This window comes from Nilaparvata lugens, chromosome 13 (assembly GCF_014356525.2).
Source record: "Nilaparvata lugens isolate BPH chromosome 13, ASM1435652v1, whole genome shotgun sequence".
Lineage (NCBI taxonomy): Eukaryota > Metazoa > Arthropoda > Insecta > Hemiptera > Delphacidae > Nilaparvata > Nilaparvata lugens.
Window position 1 is genome coordinate 20,643,854 of NC_052516.1, and position 16,548 is coordinate 20,660,401.

The following is a 16,548-nucleotide window of genomic DNA, read 5'->3' on the forward strand; positions in this document are numbered from 1 at the left end:
TTGGAAATTTTAATTTTGTAGAGAATGCTTATTCGAAAAACCCGAGGTTTTCGAAACAAATGGAAAACTTGAAAAAAGTTCCAAGATTTGTTGGTGTTTGGGGTTTTTAGGGGTGAAGCTCATAGCCACCTTTAATACAAGGCCTCGGCCTACGATATTGCAACGTCGCAGTGTATGCTTAGAATCTAATACATGATTGGTGAAAAAGATCAGCTGGTATATTTTAAAATCTTTTTCACCAATCATGTATTAGATTCTAGGCCTACACTGCTACGTTGCAATATCGTAGGCGTTGGTCTTGTATTAGAGGTGGCTATGGTGATTGGTGAAGCTACCTTCTGACGTGTCAACAAGTTTAAGATTCGAATTCAGTGCCCCAAAATACATGTTAAACTGACTAGAAATTCGACCTGACCTGAAAAATTACTATTTGACTAGACTATAATACTGTATAGTACACTCTATAAAGACAGCACCTTATTAACATTGTTTTGCTATTCTTGTCTATCATTAGACAATGCAGATAGCTCTTTTTATCCTTTTATAGCTCTGTGGTCCTTTTCTTGATCAAGCAATCCATCTTATATTTATTTTCAATGTGTTTTATTTATGTTTGCAGACGGAAATCGATAAAATGATGTTCAAACTGAATAAAGTGAAAGCAAAGGTGGAATGGGGTGAGGACGCGTTAAATATGTGGAACGAATTCATGGCCAGAAGTCACGATGAGTCATCTCTCGTAGAAAGGATTTTTCGAGATGATGAATCTGAATTCAAGGTAACATTGTACACAATTTAGAATTTTAAATATAGTTTTGTACTTCAAACTGTTATCATTTCAAGTGATCAAGTGATAAATTCGCAAATAATAGATTTTTTCAAATGTGTCTTATCTATTTATGAGCAAAATGGTAATCATTTATTCAAATTGCAAAATTGTAACGTGATATGACTTTCCGGCTCTAAATTTATTGTCTAAATGTAATATTTATTAAATTTAGCTTAGTGATTTTTTATTTTGTTTCGATTTTGTATATGTTTGGTTTTTTAACATCAAAAAGAATTTTATTTCGAAGTGAAAAGTGTAAATTTCAAGTATTGTGTTCACTTTAACCGGTTTCCCATTTGGGACCTTTGACTATATACGGCGAGGTGGAACTACCCTTGGGTCTCCCCACCATTGAAAGCCATACGCTAATAATAATAATATAATCATTTATTCATTCACTATTACTATCATTTAGCATAAGTAAAAATAAACGTTTCAATTATAAACAGCTACTGATGGGAAGAATTGTTATATTCTATTACTATTGTTACTATAGTCTTTATTATGCTATGCTTATGAATTTTATGTTATGTTGTAGTAGTACTGTATCTATTGTTGTGCTGTGCAATATACAAAAATTTTGTAAAGGGTTGAAGAGAATAAATTTGATTTGATTTGATATTACTTGAATGATGATAAAAAGTTATAGTAATAGAAAAGTGAATAGCAATCGATTTAATTCTGTCGATAACCGTCATGTTATTAGGCTATCAATTGAATTCTTATTCCTCAATTTCCATATCTATTTGATTTCTCCTCTAAATCCATCCCTTTGGAGGAATTTGCTTAGGTGGTAAGCAAAGATTCAACAAGATTGATTGTTTAGTAACGCGTAATAGTGGAGGTTCATTAGTAATCACGTACAAATATCAATCACACATTTTACGAACTTGTTAATTTCTTAATCATCTCTACAATTGAAAATCTATCTACCTCGAACAGTAGTAATCAACATAAGCAGATGTAACTTGTCGATCATATTTTTAAATTGAATGTTCCAACGTCCTTGAAATAATACTTTGAGACAAAACAAAAATTTCAATAAATTTGTGATATTTTGGCCCGGTTTTAAAAAATCCTGTTGATTTTTAATCAAGTTTAAATGTCACAAGAACCAATCAGAAAAGCCTTATTTTCAAAATAGCCTTCTCTGATTAGATCTCGTAAAATTTAATTATGATTGAAATCTAATAGGCTTTTGCAACCGGAACAGAGTAATAAATTCCAGTTGATTTGATTCAATTTTGAATTTTTAATTTCAGGCAATGAATCAAATTTTACAAGCATCGAATCTTCATAGATGCTGATAACTTTTGGAGAGAAATAATGATAACAAATATGATAATTATAATAAACTAAAATATTAAACGATTATTTATGACCATAAATAATAATAAAGGTTATCTGTCCTAATATTTATTATCACTTATAATTTATTAAATCAGGATTCCAGTAGTATAAGTTATTTTAAATGAAAACATGTCTCAGGTTCTGAACGATCGAAAAGTGATTTTTCAGCTCATAATTATTGTTTACTAGCAGAACTGGCCTCAATTTCATCATTTTTTTCAAGTTAAAAATAGTTTTTGATGTATTAAAGGTGCTGTATTTGCTTTATTCTTTCACCAAAAACTAGCCCTGGATATGCATTTATAATAATTGATGTATTTTGTATCAATCTTACAGAATCTGGAACTAACCAGACAAAAGCTGAGAGGCGATGTTCTTGAGAGAAAAGAACTTCTTGAAGGCATTATGACCAGATACATACAATATGAATTACAACTTCAGCATCTGGGGAAAGTGTATAGGTATGATGAATTTGAACTCGGTATTACCTCAAATACAATATTAAACTATCCTCAGAATAAATCAGAACAAGAACATGCAAGTAAAGCTAAAGCAACGCGACAATCTACAAGAAATAAGCAAGCAACAACAAACTCGTAAAATTAAAGATAACTATTTTGAAACAATATTATTGTATATGTTTATTAAAAAACTGAGTTGCCTTTATCATTATTACATTTAACAGGATATTTCGGCAACTAAGTTGTCTTCTTCAACTCAAAAAATGAAAAGAAACTGAGGTACCAAAATATCCTGTAAAATGTAAGTTTATTAAGTGTTTCAATCTACCTGTGTCCTGTTTTTCTGTATATTATATATCATTATAAAACTAAAGTGTCTATCATGTGATTTATATATTTATTTATAGTAGTATTTATCAATTTGTTCTGGAGGTGGTGATGCTCACAAGTTTGAGGCTTGTGCGTGGGTAATGAGAAGTATGATGATGACAGATGAATGAGACTACAGCTGTAGGTAGGTTTTTAACCACCTTTCTTGTTTATTCTTCATAAACTCCACCATTCTTGTAATTTATTGATGTTTCAGAGCCACTTACAAACGACATCTCAGCCTACTGAAGCTCTGGAATAACACAGTTGGATTATTGAGAGGTAGAGACCGTGTCATTAAAAAACTCCATCATGTGAGACATTTTCTTGAATTTAATAATTTTTATTAAATATTGTTTGTCTTTACCAAGTATTAATATCATCGCATTATAACCTTTCCATTCACTATAGCAAAAATAGTTTAATTTAGTCCGGATTTATCGATCGATTAGCAAGTGCAAGATTAATATCAATAATGAACAATTGGACGTTTTCACACTTACCGATTGTCGGCCTACATTATTATTTATTGTCATAACACTCTGAATGTCCTCCGATTTGCTAATTTTCAGCCAATCGGAAGACATTCTAGGTGTCGTGACGATAAAAATATCGACCAACAATCGGTTTGTAAACGGCCAATGTCATTTCAATTGAAAATTTGTGTTCAAAAATGAAATATCAGTTTAGTTAGTGAATCTACGATATAGAACAGAATACCATAAATTCATGAATATATTCCAACGTGAAATAATTATGTTCAAATTATTCTCAATCCATATTACATATCTTATGAATTTTGTAAAATTTTACATTGTTTCTTTTGAATTGTTTCTCCTTACTTTAAACTTACTTTGATATTAATCTTAATTTGGGAGAGGAATATTGAAGGGTTCGCCTGTTTCCCTCTTATAATATTATTTTAATGATAAGTGGTTTTGTTCAAATGGATAGATAAACAAACTATTGTGTATTGTTTTCTTATGAATTGTATTGTGTTTAAAATTGATAAATAAAAAGTATAATTTCTATTATTTGTATACTTTCTAATTATATCATTTCATTTGTTATCATTACATTGATGGAAAAGCAGAAATAAATGAATAATATCCATTGTCGAAACATTCATTTCATTTATCCAAAACACATTACAAATACCGACAACAGTGATCATAGCACATTATATTATGTTTCTTGTATTCTATTCTTGTATATTGTTTCATATATTCAATGTCCTATTTATTAATTTATTGGATAGAGCAAGCAATACAATAATCGGGTAAGAAAAAACAGGCTTTTGCCCAAAACGTCTTCTCATCTATACAATCAACAATGCACGTTTAATCAATAGTTTACACTCGGTTGCACAAAAGTCGGCTAAATTTTAATCTTGATTAATTCCACGAGAACCAATCAGAGAAGGCTTTTAAAGGCCTTCCACGAGAACCAATCAGAGAAGGCTTTTAAATGCTTCTCTGATTGGTTCTCGTGGAATTAATCACGATTAAAATTCAACCGGCACGGATTTCATCAGATCCTTAAAATAAATCTATGTGCAATTTTGCAGAAAATCAGAGACTTGCGTTTGGGCGCGGCTGAAAAATGCAAATCACTGCAAGAAAAGCAGAAATTTTTCGAGCAACAGAAACGCAACAACGCAGAGATGGAGGTGACAATGAAAGATGTCGTCAAGCAACGCGACGACATGAAGGCAGCTCTATTGAGCAAAATGGACGCCAACGAAGAACTTTACTCTGAAGTGAGTTACGTCTCATCATCTATCAAATAGTTTAATTGAATCTATAGATAGTAAGTATAGGAAATAACTATACTCCGTACAAAAACACTTTTGACTTTGAGGAATATGCGGCGCAGAGAAATGGAGGGAGATCTGCCAATTACTGTGATTAATAGAGTCATAGGTAGAAGCGCAGTTGCCAATTTGTCGATTAGAGTCAGTCGACTGAAGGCTTTCAGAGAGGAAACTCCATAAGTTCAACATGAGCGCTTGAATACTCACTAGAAATTAGATAATGCTGACCGGTTCATAAACGGCAACATCACAGCCGTTGTATCCCCACCTCTGTATCCCTTCTCTGCTGTGCATGTCCCTCTCAAGTAAGAAGTAATTTTGTACGGAGTACAAATGAAACTAGTGTGTTAAATTTGAAAATATTTCAAGGGTTCTATTTATTTTCTATTATTAAACATTCAAGTAGCCCTATTAATTTAATTTACCATAAATAGTTATCTATCTTACAAACAAAATTAAATGCGTAATTAAGTATATTTTAATTGAATCACCTATTGAAGTAATTTGTGAAGTTGTTACTCATTCAGTTGCTCATACAGTACATTACTTTTTAGTTACTTTTTGAAACTACTTTGACACGCACTAGTAGTGCACGCACTATGCTTAGCATCAGCTGATGAAAAGTCAAATGTGCGTGTTCGTGGCGCATAAGTCTGTACGCACCTTATTACTTTTGTTCAGTTTGAGAGAAATTTTTCTATTCTGACGCAATTATTATCTAAAGTGTTGAAGGCATTGAGATGAAGTGTACCACTGGACATAACAATTCTTATGGTTGCAATCAGGTGACGAATAGTTATATTGAAGAGGCAATAATTGATACTCAACTTCCTGCCAACCTATACAGTGCAGTACCTACACAGAATATTTTTGCAATTGCAATTCAAATTCATAAGTTGCAATAAACAAAAATATGAGTATCATTTTATATTTTATTGGTGCATAAAATGTTCCAATTCATGAGAGCCATTTTTAAATAAAAGAAATGAGAGCTATTACATTTGAAAATCTTTTTCATGAGTTGAAACATTTTATTCACTAATAGAATATTAAAGGATATCGGATATCTTTATTTTATTTCAACTTGTTGATTTGCATTGAAGCGGCAAAAATACTTTTAAACAATAATATCTTTAAAGATAATATTTTTATTTTATTTCAACTTATTAATTTGAATTAAAGCAGAAAAAATACTTTTCAAAAATACTCAAAATCAATTTATTGCCTTGTTTAGGTTGGCAGGAGTTTGAGGATTGATCGACATACTAGGCAAACCACTGCTGACTCAATCATTAGTATCTCAGATTATTATTTTGTGTTCGACGGTTGAAGGTAGTACAATGGTACACGAACATAATAAAGGCCCGGTTGCACAACAGCCGGTTAAAATTTAACCGAGATTAATTTCACGAGAACCGATCAGAGAAGGCGTTTTTGAAAAGACGTCTTCTCTGATTGGTTCTCGTGGAATTAATCACGGTTAAAATTTAACCTGCTGTTGTGCAACCAGCACACAGTCTTTTTGAGTAAATACATTTTATGATACGTTCGCAATCCTAGTTGAAAAATGAAGGAAGCCATTACATTATATTTTATTTTGCTCATATTCACTTGTAATCAACGCAATATTTTATGAGTTATTATTTCCTAATTAGTTCTCTTTCTATTGTCGAGAATTTATTGAGAAATAAAATACTGTAATTTTATTTCCTACAGTTACCTTGGAAAGTGGCCATTGCTGCACTGATTACAGAACGCAAAGAATCACTTTTCCGCTCTAGTACGGGAAAATTTTTTTCTGCACTCCAGATTTGCAACATGGCAACGCAAAATAGTTAGTAGGTTATATGGAGCACCAGTGCAGCAAAATCAAGATTAAGTTGGTAACAGTGACTGTTATTATAATAATATCAAGGACAAGGACACCGAGTTCGAGGACATCCACCCCCCACACAGTACACAGCCGCCCCGCCATTCAAGCACTACTACATTATTCTATTTTATTTATTAATAATAAAATTACACAGAAAAACATTCGATGCATTTCAGGCAATTTTACCCATAATTACCCACTTTTCATATTCAATGGTAACTGTAGGAAAAATTAAATGTGAAATACGTGCGCAAAGTTCCTCTGCTGCACTCAAGAAGCCATTCGGCCCTCGCCTACGGCTCGTGCGTAAACGTTTCTTTCGGTGCAGCAAACTGTCACTTTGCGCACTAGTTTCACAAATAACTATTTTAATACTGTAATTTTATTTTTTTATAACCCTAAAATCTTAAACAATATTTGAATTTGTGTTTCAGTTGAAGATAGTGCAGAACGTGATCGCTGATTTGGGTTCGCGGCTCATACAGAAGCGTGGCGAATCATCTCTAAACTCGCACAAAATTGAAGAATGCGAAAACGAAATTGACGAAATCAATAATCAAATTATGATTTTGAAATCTCAACATGATCTGCTCAAAAACGAGGTTCTGACACAGGCTGGTCGTGTCACTAAACTGGAGGAAATATACGAAGTGAGTTATAATTTTAAATGATCAAATTTTCTAAAAATAAAAGTGAATGCATGCAATAACCATAATAAAGAGCTATTATCTAGATTTTTTCTATAATGTTCCTATTTTCCTTTGGTCTGTTCTCTGTATTCAGTTCTTGAACGTTTTTAATTTCGATTCAGATTCAAAAAAAATATATTTCAATTTAAATGCTAAATGTCTAAACTCGTTGTTTTGGGTGAATTTTTCACTATTTATTCCTTATTTTCTCAAAATGCACATCATTAAAATGATTGAAGAGCAAAATAAGGTTATTTATTTATTCAATCATTCAGAATTATACAACTTACAGGAAAGTACCGCATGCTAAGGTTATGACTAGCTCTTTAGCTATTCCGCTCCCGAATTGAAATACGATTATAATTTTTTTCATGGATAACTCTCCTGTTTTGTCAGATTTGAAGAAACTTTCCATCTGGATTTACGTTTTCAATCTAATAATGATTTTTTTCCTCAGGTGTCGGAAAAAGATTTGAAGAAAATGGATTTTGAATACGAAAAACTGATCGATCGTCACCTGGCCCAGCAAATCCAAATGGAGAAGGCCAAAGAACTGGATCGTCTCAGGTCACTCGACATCAAGGCTCACCGACTGTCAAGTGACGCCACTTCCAAGCAATCTGCTGACATCAGCAAAGAACTACTGCGCCAGCTTGAAATCTACCATAGTTCAGTGAGTAATCTAGTTCTCTCTAGCTAGAAATCTTTCATAGTTCAGTGAGTATTCTAGTTCTCTCTAGCTAGAAATCTATCATAGTTCAGTGAGTATTCTAGTTCTCTCTAGCTAGAAATCTATCATAGTTCAGTGAGTATTCTAGTTCTCTCTAGCTAGAAAACTACCTTAGTTCAGTGAGTATTCTGGCTATTCCTGTGTGGTTGCTTTGATTAGACAGGAGACGTGTGCCTGCTACTTCCATTGGATGGATGAACACTTGAATCAGCTCCACTGAGATAAATCATGAAATAATTTATCAATTAAAAGTTCATATATTTATTTCCATGAGCTTCAAAAGTAGTTTATCATTAGTAATAATGATAATACCGTGTGACTTGGCCGGCGAAGTCTGGTGTTAGAGTTTTCAGGTCGCACCTGATCAATTTCAGGGCCGTTGTATGTCGTTGGTCATCAGCATGACCATCAACCCATCACCAGAGAGAAGTTGGTAATCTTCCCTTATCTCTGCCATTACCCACACACAAGCCTAGAACTTACATGGGAATCACTCTCTCAAATGAATTAGTTATCAGTTGAAAACAGATTTATCTGTGAACTAATGATGACAACAAAAATCAGGCTATGTGTTACAAAGTCTAATACTTTGGAAAATTATTTAAATTTAAGGTCAAGCATAAATTATATTTTGTGTTTCCTCTTAAGGTCAATATAATATACCGTATGATACTGTTCTCTTGTTGATCTGCTCTGATTGACACTTGAATAATAAATTTCACCTATAAATTGATGATTCATATTGATTGATAAAAAGTAAGGATCATTAAAATAGCAAATAGCCAAGAATAAAATCTATGCAAGAATCAACTGAATTATTTGCTTGGCTCTTCAATAACTACTATTGCTAGATTTTTGTATATTCTTATAAATACAAATACAATGCAATTTATGCAAGAGTTAACTTGGGCCTTGAGTTGATTTTTTCTTCAACAATTTACTCAACAATTTTATTTCATTATTGTTCACTATTACAGCATAAGGACCATCCAAGAATTAACTCAAATCATGTGTTTTTTCAGTTGATTATGTACTCCACCTTTTTTTAGTAATATAATGGAAAGAAAACAGTTCCTTCCCTTTTTATGCAAAACCTTATCAAAAAACAACACAAATACTTCTTGAAATCAGAAGTTATAATATTTCACTCCAACTTATCTGGTTTTTGTTGATTTTTTCAGCAATTCGAACTGAAATCGCTGATTGCAAAGATCTGTCACCTGGAAGGCGATCACAGTAGTGAGGAGAGAGAACTTCATAACAGGAGAATCAAAGAGTTGGAAAAAGAGCTGCTGGAACGCAAGGAGGCCTGCACTCTGGTTGAAGAACAAGTCAAACATGCTGAGGTCAGAAACCATTCATTCTACTTTTTAAATATTTTCTCAAATTTCTATTTAATTCAATAGTTAACTTAATTATTGCTAGAACTCTGTTGATATTGTGGAACTCCATGATGGATGAAAACAGTACAGTTGAAAATGTACTGTTTAATACAAGTACTGTGCAGTCCAGTACTCAAATAAAAAATTTGAATAACGATATTTAACAGTTCCATCAACTCTATAATTTTCATGCTCATCAGTTAAAGTAATCGTTTTAAATAAGTTAACTAATAAATTAACTACTAAAGCATTGCTGTCTTTAAACGCGGGTTGGGGAGGTGGCTGCTCAGCATTGGACATGAGACCAACGAACAATTAATTAGGTCACAATATTTAACGTCAATTATTGTTTCTCCTTTAGCTCATTCCTCATTCTGATATTCTGTGATATAGAATATGTTATTCGATGAGCAATATCTTGGAGCCTCAAAATTTTATTAATTCATTTTCCGCTAATACGGAAATGAATTCATCCCTCAAGATTTCAACTTGAGACGCTCATGGCTCTAAAAAAAATTTCTTATTAATTTGTTCTATTTTGTTAACTTGATTGTATCCAAATTGAAATACTTTCAAAAATTACACCAGTTGAAAGTTTCCAAAATCGAGGTATAAATGATAGTAAAAAAGGCAAATCGAGGTGCACTACCTTAAGGCAAACGCACACAGCAACAGACAGAAGTATTCAGATAGACTTTGAACAAAAAATTTCAAGTTGAAAAGATTCAGCATGAAAATCTCTACAATTAATGTCTTGTAACATTTTCACCTAAAATTAAAAAAAAGCTCGAAATTCGAGAAAATGTGATTATTCAATTGCAAACTGCAACTGTTGATTCTATTAAATCATTCACTAGAGATAGCAGACCTCGTATGTCTCCAGCGTATTGTCCTGTCACCACTGGCTCAGATCTTTGAATAGTAGACTTGAGATGCGTGTGAACACTACGTCAGGTGATAAATTTTCATAACGGCAAGGAAAGTTGTGTAAGTGCGCCACACCAGATTTTTAAAATTATTTAGTCACAACCATGTTTCGGCTATATGATGCCATTATCAAGTGATTGGAAAATAAAAAAATAAATACATTTATTTTCCAATCACTTGATAATGGCATCATATAGCAGAAACATGTTGTGATTAAACAATTTTAAAAAGGGTACTTGGATTTATATTTTTATTTATATGTATCCATGTTGTTCGCTCCTCAGCATTCTTTTTCTATCGCTCCAAGCCTCTCCATGTCTATTTTAAATGTTTAATTCAATTTCAATTCACCGATTTTCCTGTATGTATTATTTATTTATGGAATTCCTTCTACTGTAATAATTATTATTAATCTATTTATTCATTCATGGAATTTCCTGTATGTATTATTAATTGATTTATTCATTCATCGAATTTCCTGTATGTATTAATAATTTTTTAATTAATTGATGGAATTTTGTGCAGCAAGACTCGTCGAAACTAGCGCTGGAGCTGCAGAAAGGCGACGTGGAGCTGCAGAGTTTGTCGGACAAGAAGAACGAGCGCGTGCGGCTGGCCGAGGGATTGCAGAAGACGCTGAGTCAGCGCAGTCGAGCCAATCAGCAGCTGCAGGCTGAGCTGGTTCTGTTGCAGCTGAGGATGAGTCAGGCGGCCGGCATGCTCAAGCGAGAGGGAGGTGCTGTTTTCTCCCTCGAGAAACAGAGGATTGAGATCGAAACTGTAATTAATCAATAATTTCTCCATTTTATCGAGTTTATATAGGCCTTGTTTCTAGGACACTATGAAACCTAATAAGCAAACCATTGAATCTATCGGTTTAATGGTCCATTAAATTAAATAAGAGTGTCCTAGAAACTGGGCTTAATTCAGTTTGATTGCTTGTTTGTTCATTCAGTTGAATGTTTGTTAGTTGTTGTTGTGTTGATTGTTGATTGTTAGTTGATTGAGAGGGAGGATATTTTCTCACTCGTAAAACAGACAATTTAGATAGCAATAAATTTAATTGAATTGATGTTTGCTAGTTAACATGTTGCAGCTATAGGATAGAGTTGTATTCTCACTGGAGAAGCAGGTGATTCTGATTTTAATATTAATTATTCATGCCTCTTCGTATTTTAATAAAATTATTTGTTTGTTTACTTAAATTATTACTTAGTTTCCACTTTTTCAGTAATCTTTGTTAGTTTCTTTGTTGGATCTTATGTTAAAATTCAGTTATTTTATTTAATAAGTTGATGCTCGATGTTGGAGCTGTATTCTCACTGGAAAAGCAGAGTATTGAAATGAAACTGTAAATTATCCAATCATTTTCCCTTTCATCTAGTTATATTCAGATCACCATTTCTTTCATTTAGCTTCTTCATTGGTTGTTTTTGTAATTTTGTTTTTCTTTGTTGATTTGATCGCCGGTTAGATCTAATCTGCCAATTTCAAGTTTGAATTTAATTTTTCCAGGCAATGCAAGAAAAGAAAATCGCAATAAATGCCCAGAAAGATGTTCTCTACCAACAAAAGCGAGCCATACTCGAGGAAAAGTCTGATGTGAAGCATATTATCGATCATCTCACCAATCGTCTTGTACTTCTGCAAAAACGGTAATCACACGTTTATCGTAACATTTCCAATAATTGATCAATCTATTATTGATCTTTGATTTTAAAATTTAGCTACTTTCAATTCGATTAATATAACTCGTAACTAACATCAATCTACAATTCCATTCATTAATATATTTTCCACAATTAGGAAATATTGATCAGTATCTTATTGATTTGCCCAAAGGGAATGATAACTGTCTAATGCCGCTCCCACACTCTTGCCAAGAGCGTACAAATGATGACGAGCGCGAGAGTGTGGATGCCACCGCTCGCATTCCAATCCGTCAGTATAGATGTAAACAGCGAGTAGCTTGACTAGCGACATGACAAGCGACTTGGCAAGAGTGTGGAGATGGCAACACAGATTCGCCCAACTCATGTAGCTAAACCTTCAGTCTAGATAGTAAGAAAACAATAATAGTTTATTATTGAAAAAATACAAATTTATAAAAATTATTGATGCACAAGTCGCATCACATTTCAATCGAATCAAAACCAATTATTGACCGAACGAAGTGAGGTCCAAGATTCAAGTCTACGGTTCGGCATTTCTCTTAATTTTTAAATGTTTGAATGTTTATATGTTGCGCATTTACGGCGAAACGCGGTAATACAGTTTCATGAAATTTGACAGGTATGTTCCTTTTTAAATTGCGCGTCGACGTATATACAAGGTTTTTGGAAATTTTGCATTTCAAGGATAATATAAAAGGAAAAAGGAGCCTCCTTCATACGCCAATATTAGAGTAAAAATCATACTATAGAATTATTCATCATAAATCAGCTGACAAGTGATTACACAGATGTGTGGAGAAGCCAGTCTATTACTGTATTTGTATAAGGTCTATAGTTTCAATCAAAGACCTTAAAGAGGTATGCATCTTTAAGCTGGGGTTTACACACAGCCTACTATAGATATTATCTAAAGTAAGCCATGGTTTACACTAAAGTTATTAACATAATGTTAATAAATCAATCCTTATAGATTCTATTAGATTGAACGGAACTTGACAAACATACACATGATGAAATGTGTATGATAAGTTTTGTCCAATCTAATATAATCTATAAGGATCGAGTTATAAACATTTTGTTAATAACTTTGGTCTAATCGCAGCTTTAAGGTCTTTGGTTCCAATATTTTGTTTTGCAGTCATGGTATTATTATGCGTGCCCATTAGTATCAATATTCTCACCTTCCAAAAACCTAATTTAATAGGTGATTAAAAATAAACAAATGAACTAAATAATGTTGGAGAAATTATAACATGTTTGATTGTAAAAATTAATTTTCATCAGATAGAAAGATTATCACGGAACTGGATGAATTATATCATATGGAATACAAATTCAAACGTGAACTGAGTTTGTTAACATTTAAAACAAGTGACATCAGGTACTGGGTTAGCCAGTGAAACGGGAAGATTTGAAATGGTCTTGACAGTTGGAGTGTGAGTGGTGGGGGTAATAATGGCCGGCTCCGGTCTATCTGCGTGTCCAGCCATTTAGTTGAGATGGATCGTTGGACGGGTGAACATCGCGGCTACACGGTTAAAGCGTATTATACGAATGGTGAGAGTTTGGTGAAAACGCGACGTGATTTCCGACGCCATTTCAACATACCGCGCAACAGGCCTGTTCCTTCGGATAATGCAATTCGTTCGTGGATAAACAACCTTGAACAAACTGGATCAACGTCTAAAAAACTAAGTTGGAGTGCAAAAACCGTTCGAACCCCTCAAAACATCGCTGCTGTTCAGCATGCAGTGTTCAAAAGTCCACGCCGATCTGCCAAACAACATGCTCTACGCCTTGGAATAAGTAACACATCAGTGAGAAGGATTCTTCATAATGATTTACATTTTCACCCATTCAAAATACAGATTGTGCAATCTCTCAAACCAACTAACAATGAGAAACGATTACAATTTTGTGAGGAAATGGTCAGAAGACTTGAAGAAAATGTCAACCAAGTAAACAACTTGTGGATGAGCGATGAGGCGCATTTCCACCTCTCTGGTTTTGTTAATAAACAAAACTTCAGATACTGGTCGGAGGAAAACCCTGGCGCACTTCATCAAACGCATCTTCATGCTGAAAAGGTGACGGTTTGGTGCGCAATGTCGGCAAGAGGAATCATAGGCCCATTTTTCTTTGAGGATATCAATGGAAGCGCTGTGACTGTTAACTCTGTGCGTTATGTTGCAATGATCCAGAACTTTCTTACGCCACAACTCGCCCGTTTTCCAGTGAATGAATACACAATGTTCCAACAAGATGGGGCAACAAGCCACACTGCAAGAGTTGCCATGAATTCTGTGAATGCTTTGTTTCCAGGCCGCGTCATTTCCCAAAACGGGGATATCCCTTGGCTCCCTCGCTCTCCAGATTTGACAGCCTGCGATTTTTTTCTATGGGGTTACTTAAAAACAAGAGTTTTTCAGAACGATCCACCTAGAACTATCCCAGCCCTAAAACAACGAATTCGGGACGAAATCGAAGGAATAACAGTCAATATGCTGCAAAATGTCATGAGAAACTTCCAGGCCCGGCTGCAGCAGTGCATAGATTCCAATGGAGGACATTTGACAAATGTTATTTTCAAAAAATATTTTTTTACTTATTGTACAGTAAATGGCTACCTTTTTCCTTATTATTTATAACAAGTAAATAATGAAATTAATTTTCTTAAAGAATTAGTTACTTATTAAAATCTTCCCGTTTCACTGGCTAACCCTGTACTTGTGGATGAGAATACTGCGTGAGGTCTACTGTTCACAGAACTACTAGTAATGTTTCAGGTACGAAATAGCTTTGGATATGCTTGGAAAAACAGAGGATGGGGAACAGGCCAATATTACTCATTTCAAAATTAAGGTAAGAAAAACGTTATTTATTCAATGTAGATCAAAAATAATATAGTTGTAAATCATTAGGACAGTTGTAAAACATTATAGTTGGAGATGACCTTGAGGTTGTGAATGAAAGTCATACATAATTTCGCTCCTGGGTTTTGGAAGATTTTGTGTTATAAATAGTCACGGATAAGTACAAATTTTGTATTAATTTCATTATTAATTGTTTCTTGATCACGTTTTATCATTTTGTTTTAGATTTTAATTCTTAATTCTATTTTATAAGCCAAACATCGTTTAGAGGTTATTTTGAGGTTAGGTTTTCGAGATTTAAAAATAAACATAGATAGTTTACTTGACTAAAATTATAACCAAATTAAAATCCTATCATTTATAAATCAATTATTATTATTGCAAGTAATATAATTTCTTAGATAGGAAGATGAGCTCAAGTAAAACACCAAAGGTTAATAATAGAAATGTAAACATAGCGGGAGTACTTACGCGTTCCCAAAACCAAAATTCAAAAACGCCAAAACCAAAAACCCCAGTTCTTCAAACTACTTTAGCCGAAAAAGTTGCTCAACTACAAAGTAGCCACACTAATTTAAAAAAACAATTAGAAGTAACTCTAAAAACGTCTGAGGAAGAAAGGTTAGGGATGGTAGAAGAAATTAAATCTTTGGAACTGATTATAAAATTACAAGATGAAGACCATAAAAAAGAAATACTAAATCTAAAAAATCAATGTAGTCTAATGTCGGAGGAAATAAAGAAACTAAAATCTAAATTTGATAATACTAAATGTATGATAGAACCTCCGTCCAAATGCAAAAAAATAGAATCTAACCTAAATGATGGGAAATGCTCTGAAAATGGTCGAAATAAAACGTACAGTGAGGTTTTGAAGACAGCAACCAAAAATACAGCTGAGGGAAATAAAGATAGGAAAGGGAGAGTTCTGCTACTGACGTCCAGTCATGGACGTGATTGCAGTGATCTCCTTGATAAAAGATTGAAAAATAAATTTGATGTCCAATGTTTTTTCAAGCCAAGTGCATCAATTAATGCAGTTGTAGAGTCAGCTAGGGAACAAACTAAAGACTTTGATGAAAATGACTATCTAATTGTACTGGGTGGCTCAAATAATATAAATGAACCTAACTTGAATCATCTTCCTCAAGTAACAGAAAAAATCAAGGAAATTGTGCCACTCAGCAAAAAAACAAACTTAATAATAAGTACTATTCCTAATAGGTTTGATAGGCCAGAATTAAATGAAGCAATCAATTCGACAAACAAATCAATCCATAATACAATCAACAGCCTAAAAAATAAGAATTCTAAACAACTGGGGATTTGTTTTCTAAATGAAAGGCTGAAAAGACATAACTTCACTAATCATGGGTTGCATTTAAATCGATCTGGCAAAGTAATCTTTTGTAATAGATTGGCAGAGCTGATTGAAAGCCGTTTGCAATCCTCTGGTTTAAAAACAGTCAAAAAACAAATAACGATTTTTTAGTAAATTGGCTCAAAACAGGGAAAGGGAAATAGCTACAAATGCTAGAGATAGAGTAGCACAAGATGGTAAGGTTTTTAGTATTTATCA

The 16,548-nt window shown here is 33.4% G+C and overlaps 1 protein-coding gene across 2 annotated transcripts in view; it reads left to right on the forward strand.

Annotated features, from left to right (window-relative positions):
• Positions 1–16,548, forward strand: part of LOC111058452 (coiled-coil domain-containing protein 39-like) — a 36,619-nt gene that overhangs the window by 2,454 nt on the left and 17,617 nt on the right. For both annotated transcript variants that reach the window (XM_039440055.1, XM_039440056.1), the window contains exons 4-13: positions 620–778; positions 2,516–2,640; positions 3,227–3,323; positions 4,577–4,768; positions 7,130–7,345; positions 7,842–8,057; positions 9,296–9,460; positions 10,949–11,203; positions 11,939–12,078; positions 14,883–14,958. In XM_039440055.1, the coding sequence (XP_039295989.1) occupies positions 620–778; positions 2,516–2,640; positions 3,227–3,323; positions 4,577–4,768; positions 7,130–7,345; positions 7,842–8,057; positions 9,296–9,460; positions 10,949–11,203; positions 11,939–12,078; positions 14,883–14,958 (1,641 nt within the window). The remainder of the gene's footprint in view (positions 1–619; positions 779–2,515; positions 2,641–3,226; positions 3,324–4,576; positions 4,769–7,129; positions 7,346–7,841; positions 8,058–9,295; positions 9,461–10,948; positions 11,204–11,938; positions 12,079–14,882; positions 14,959–16,548) is intronic.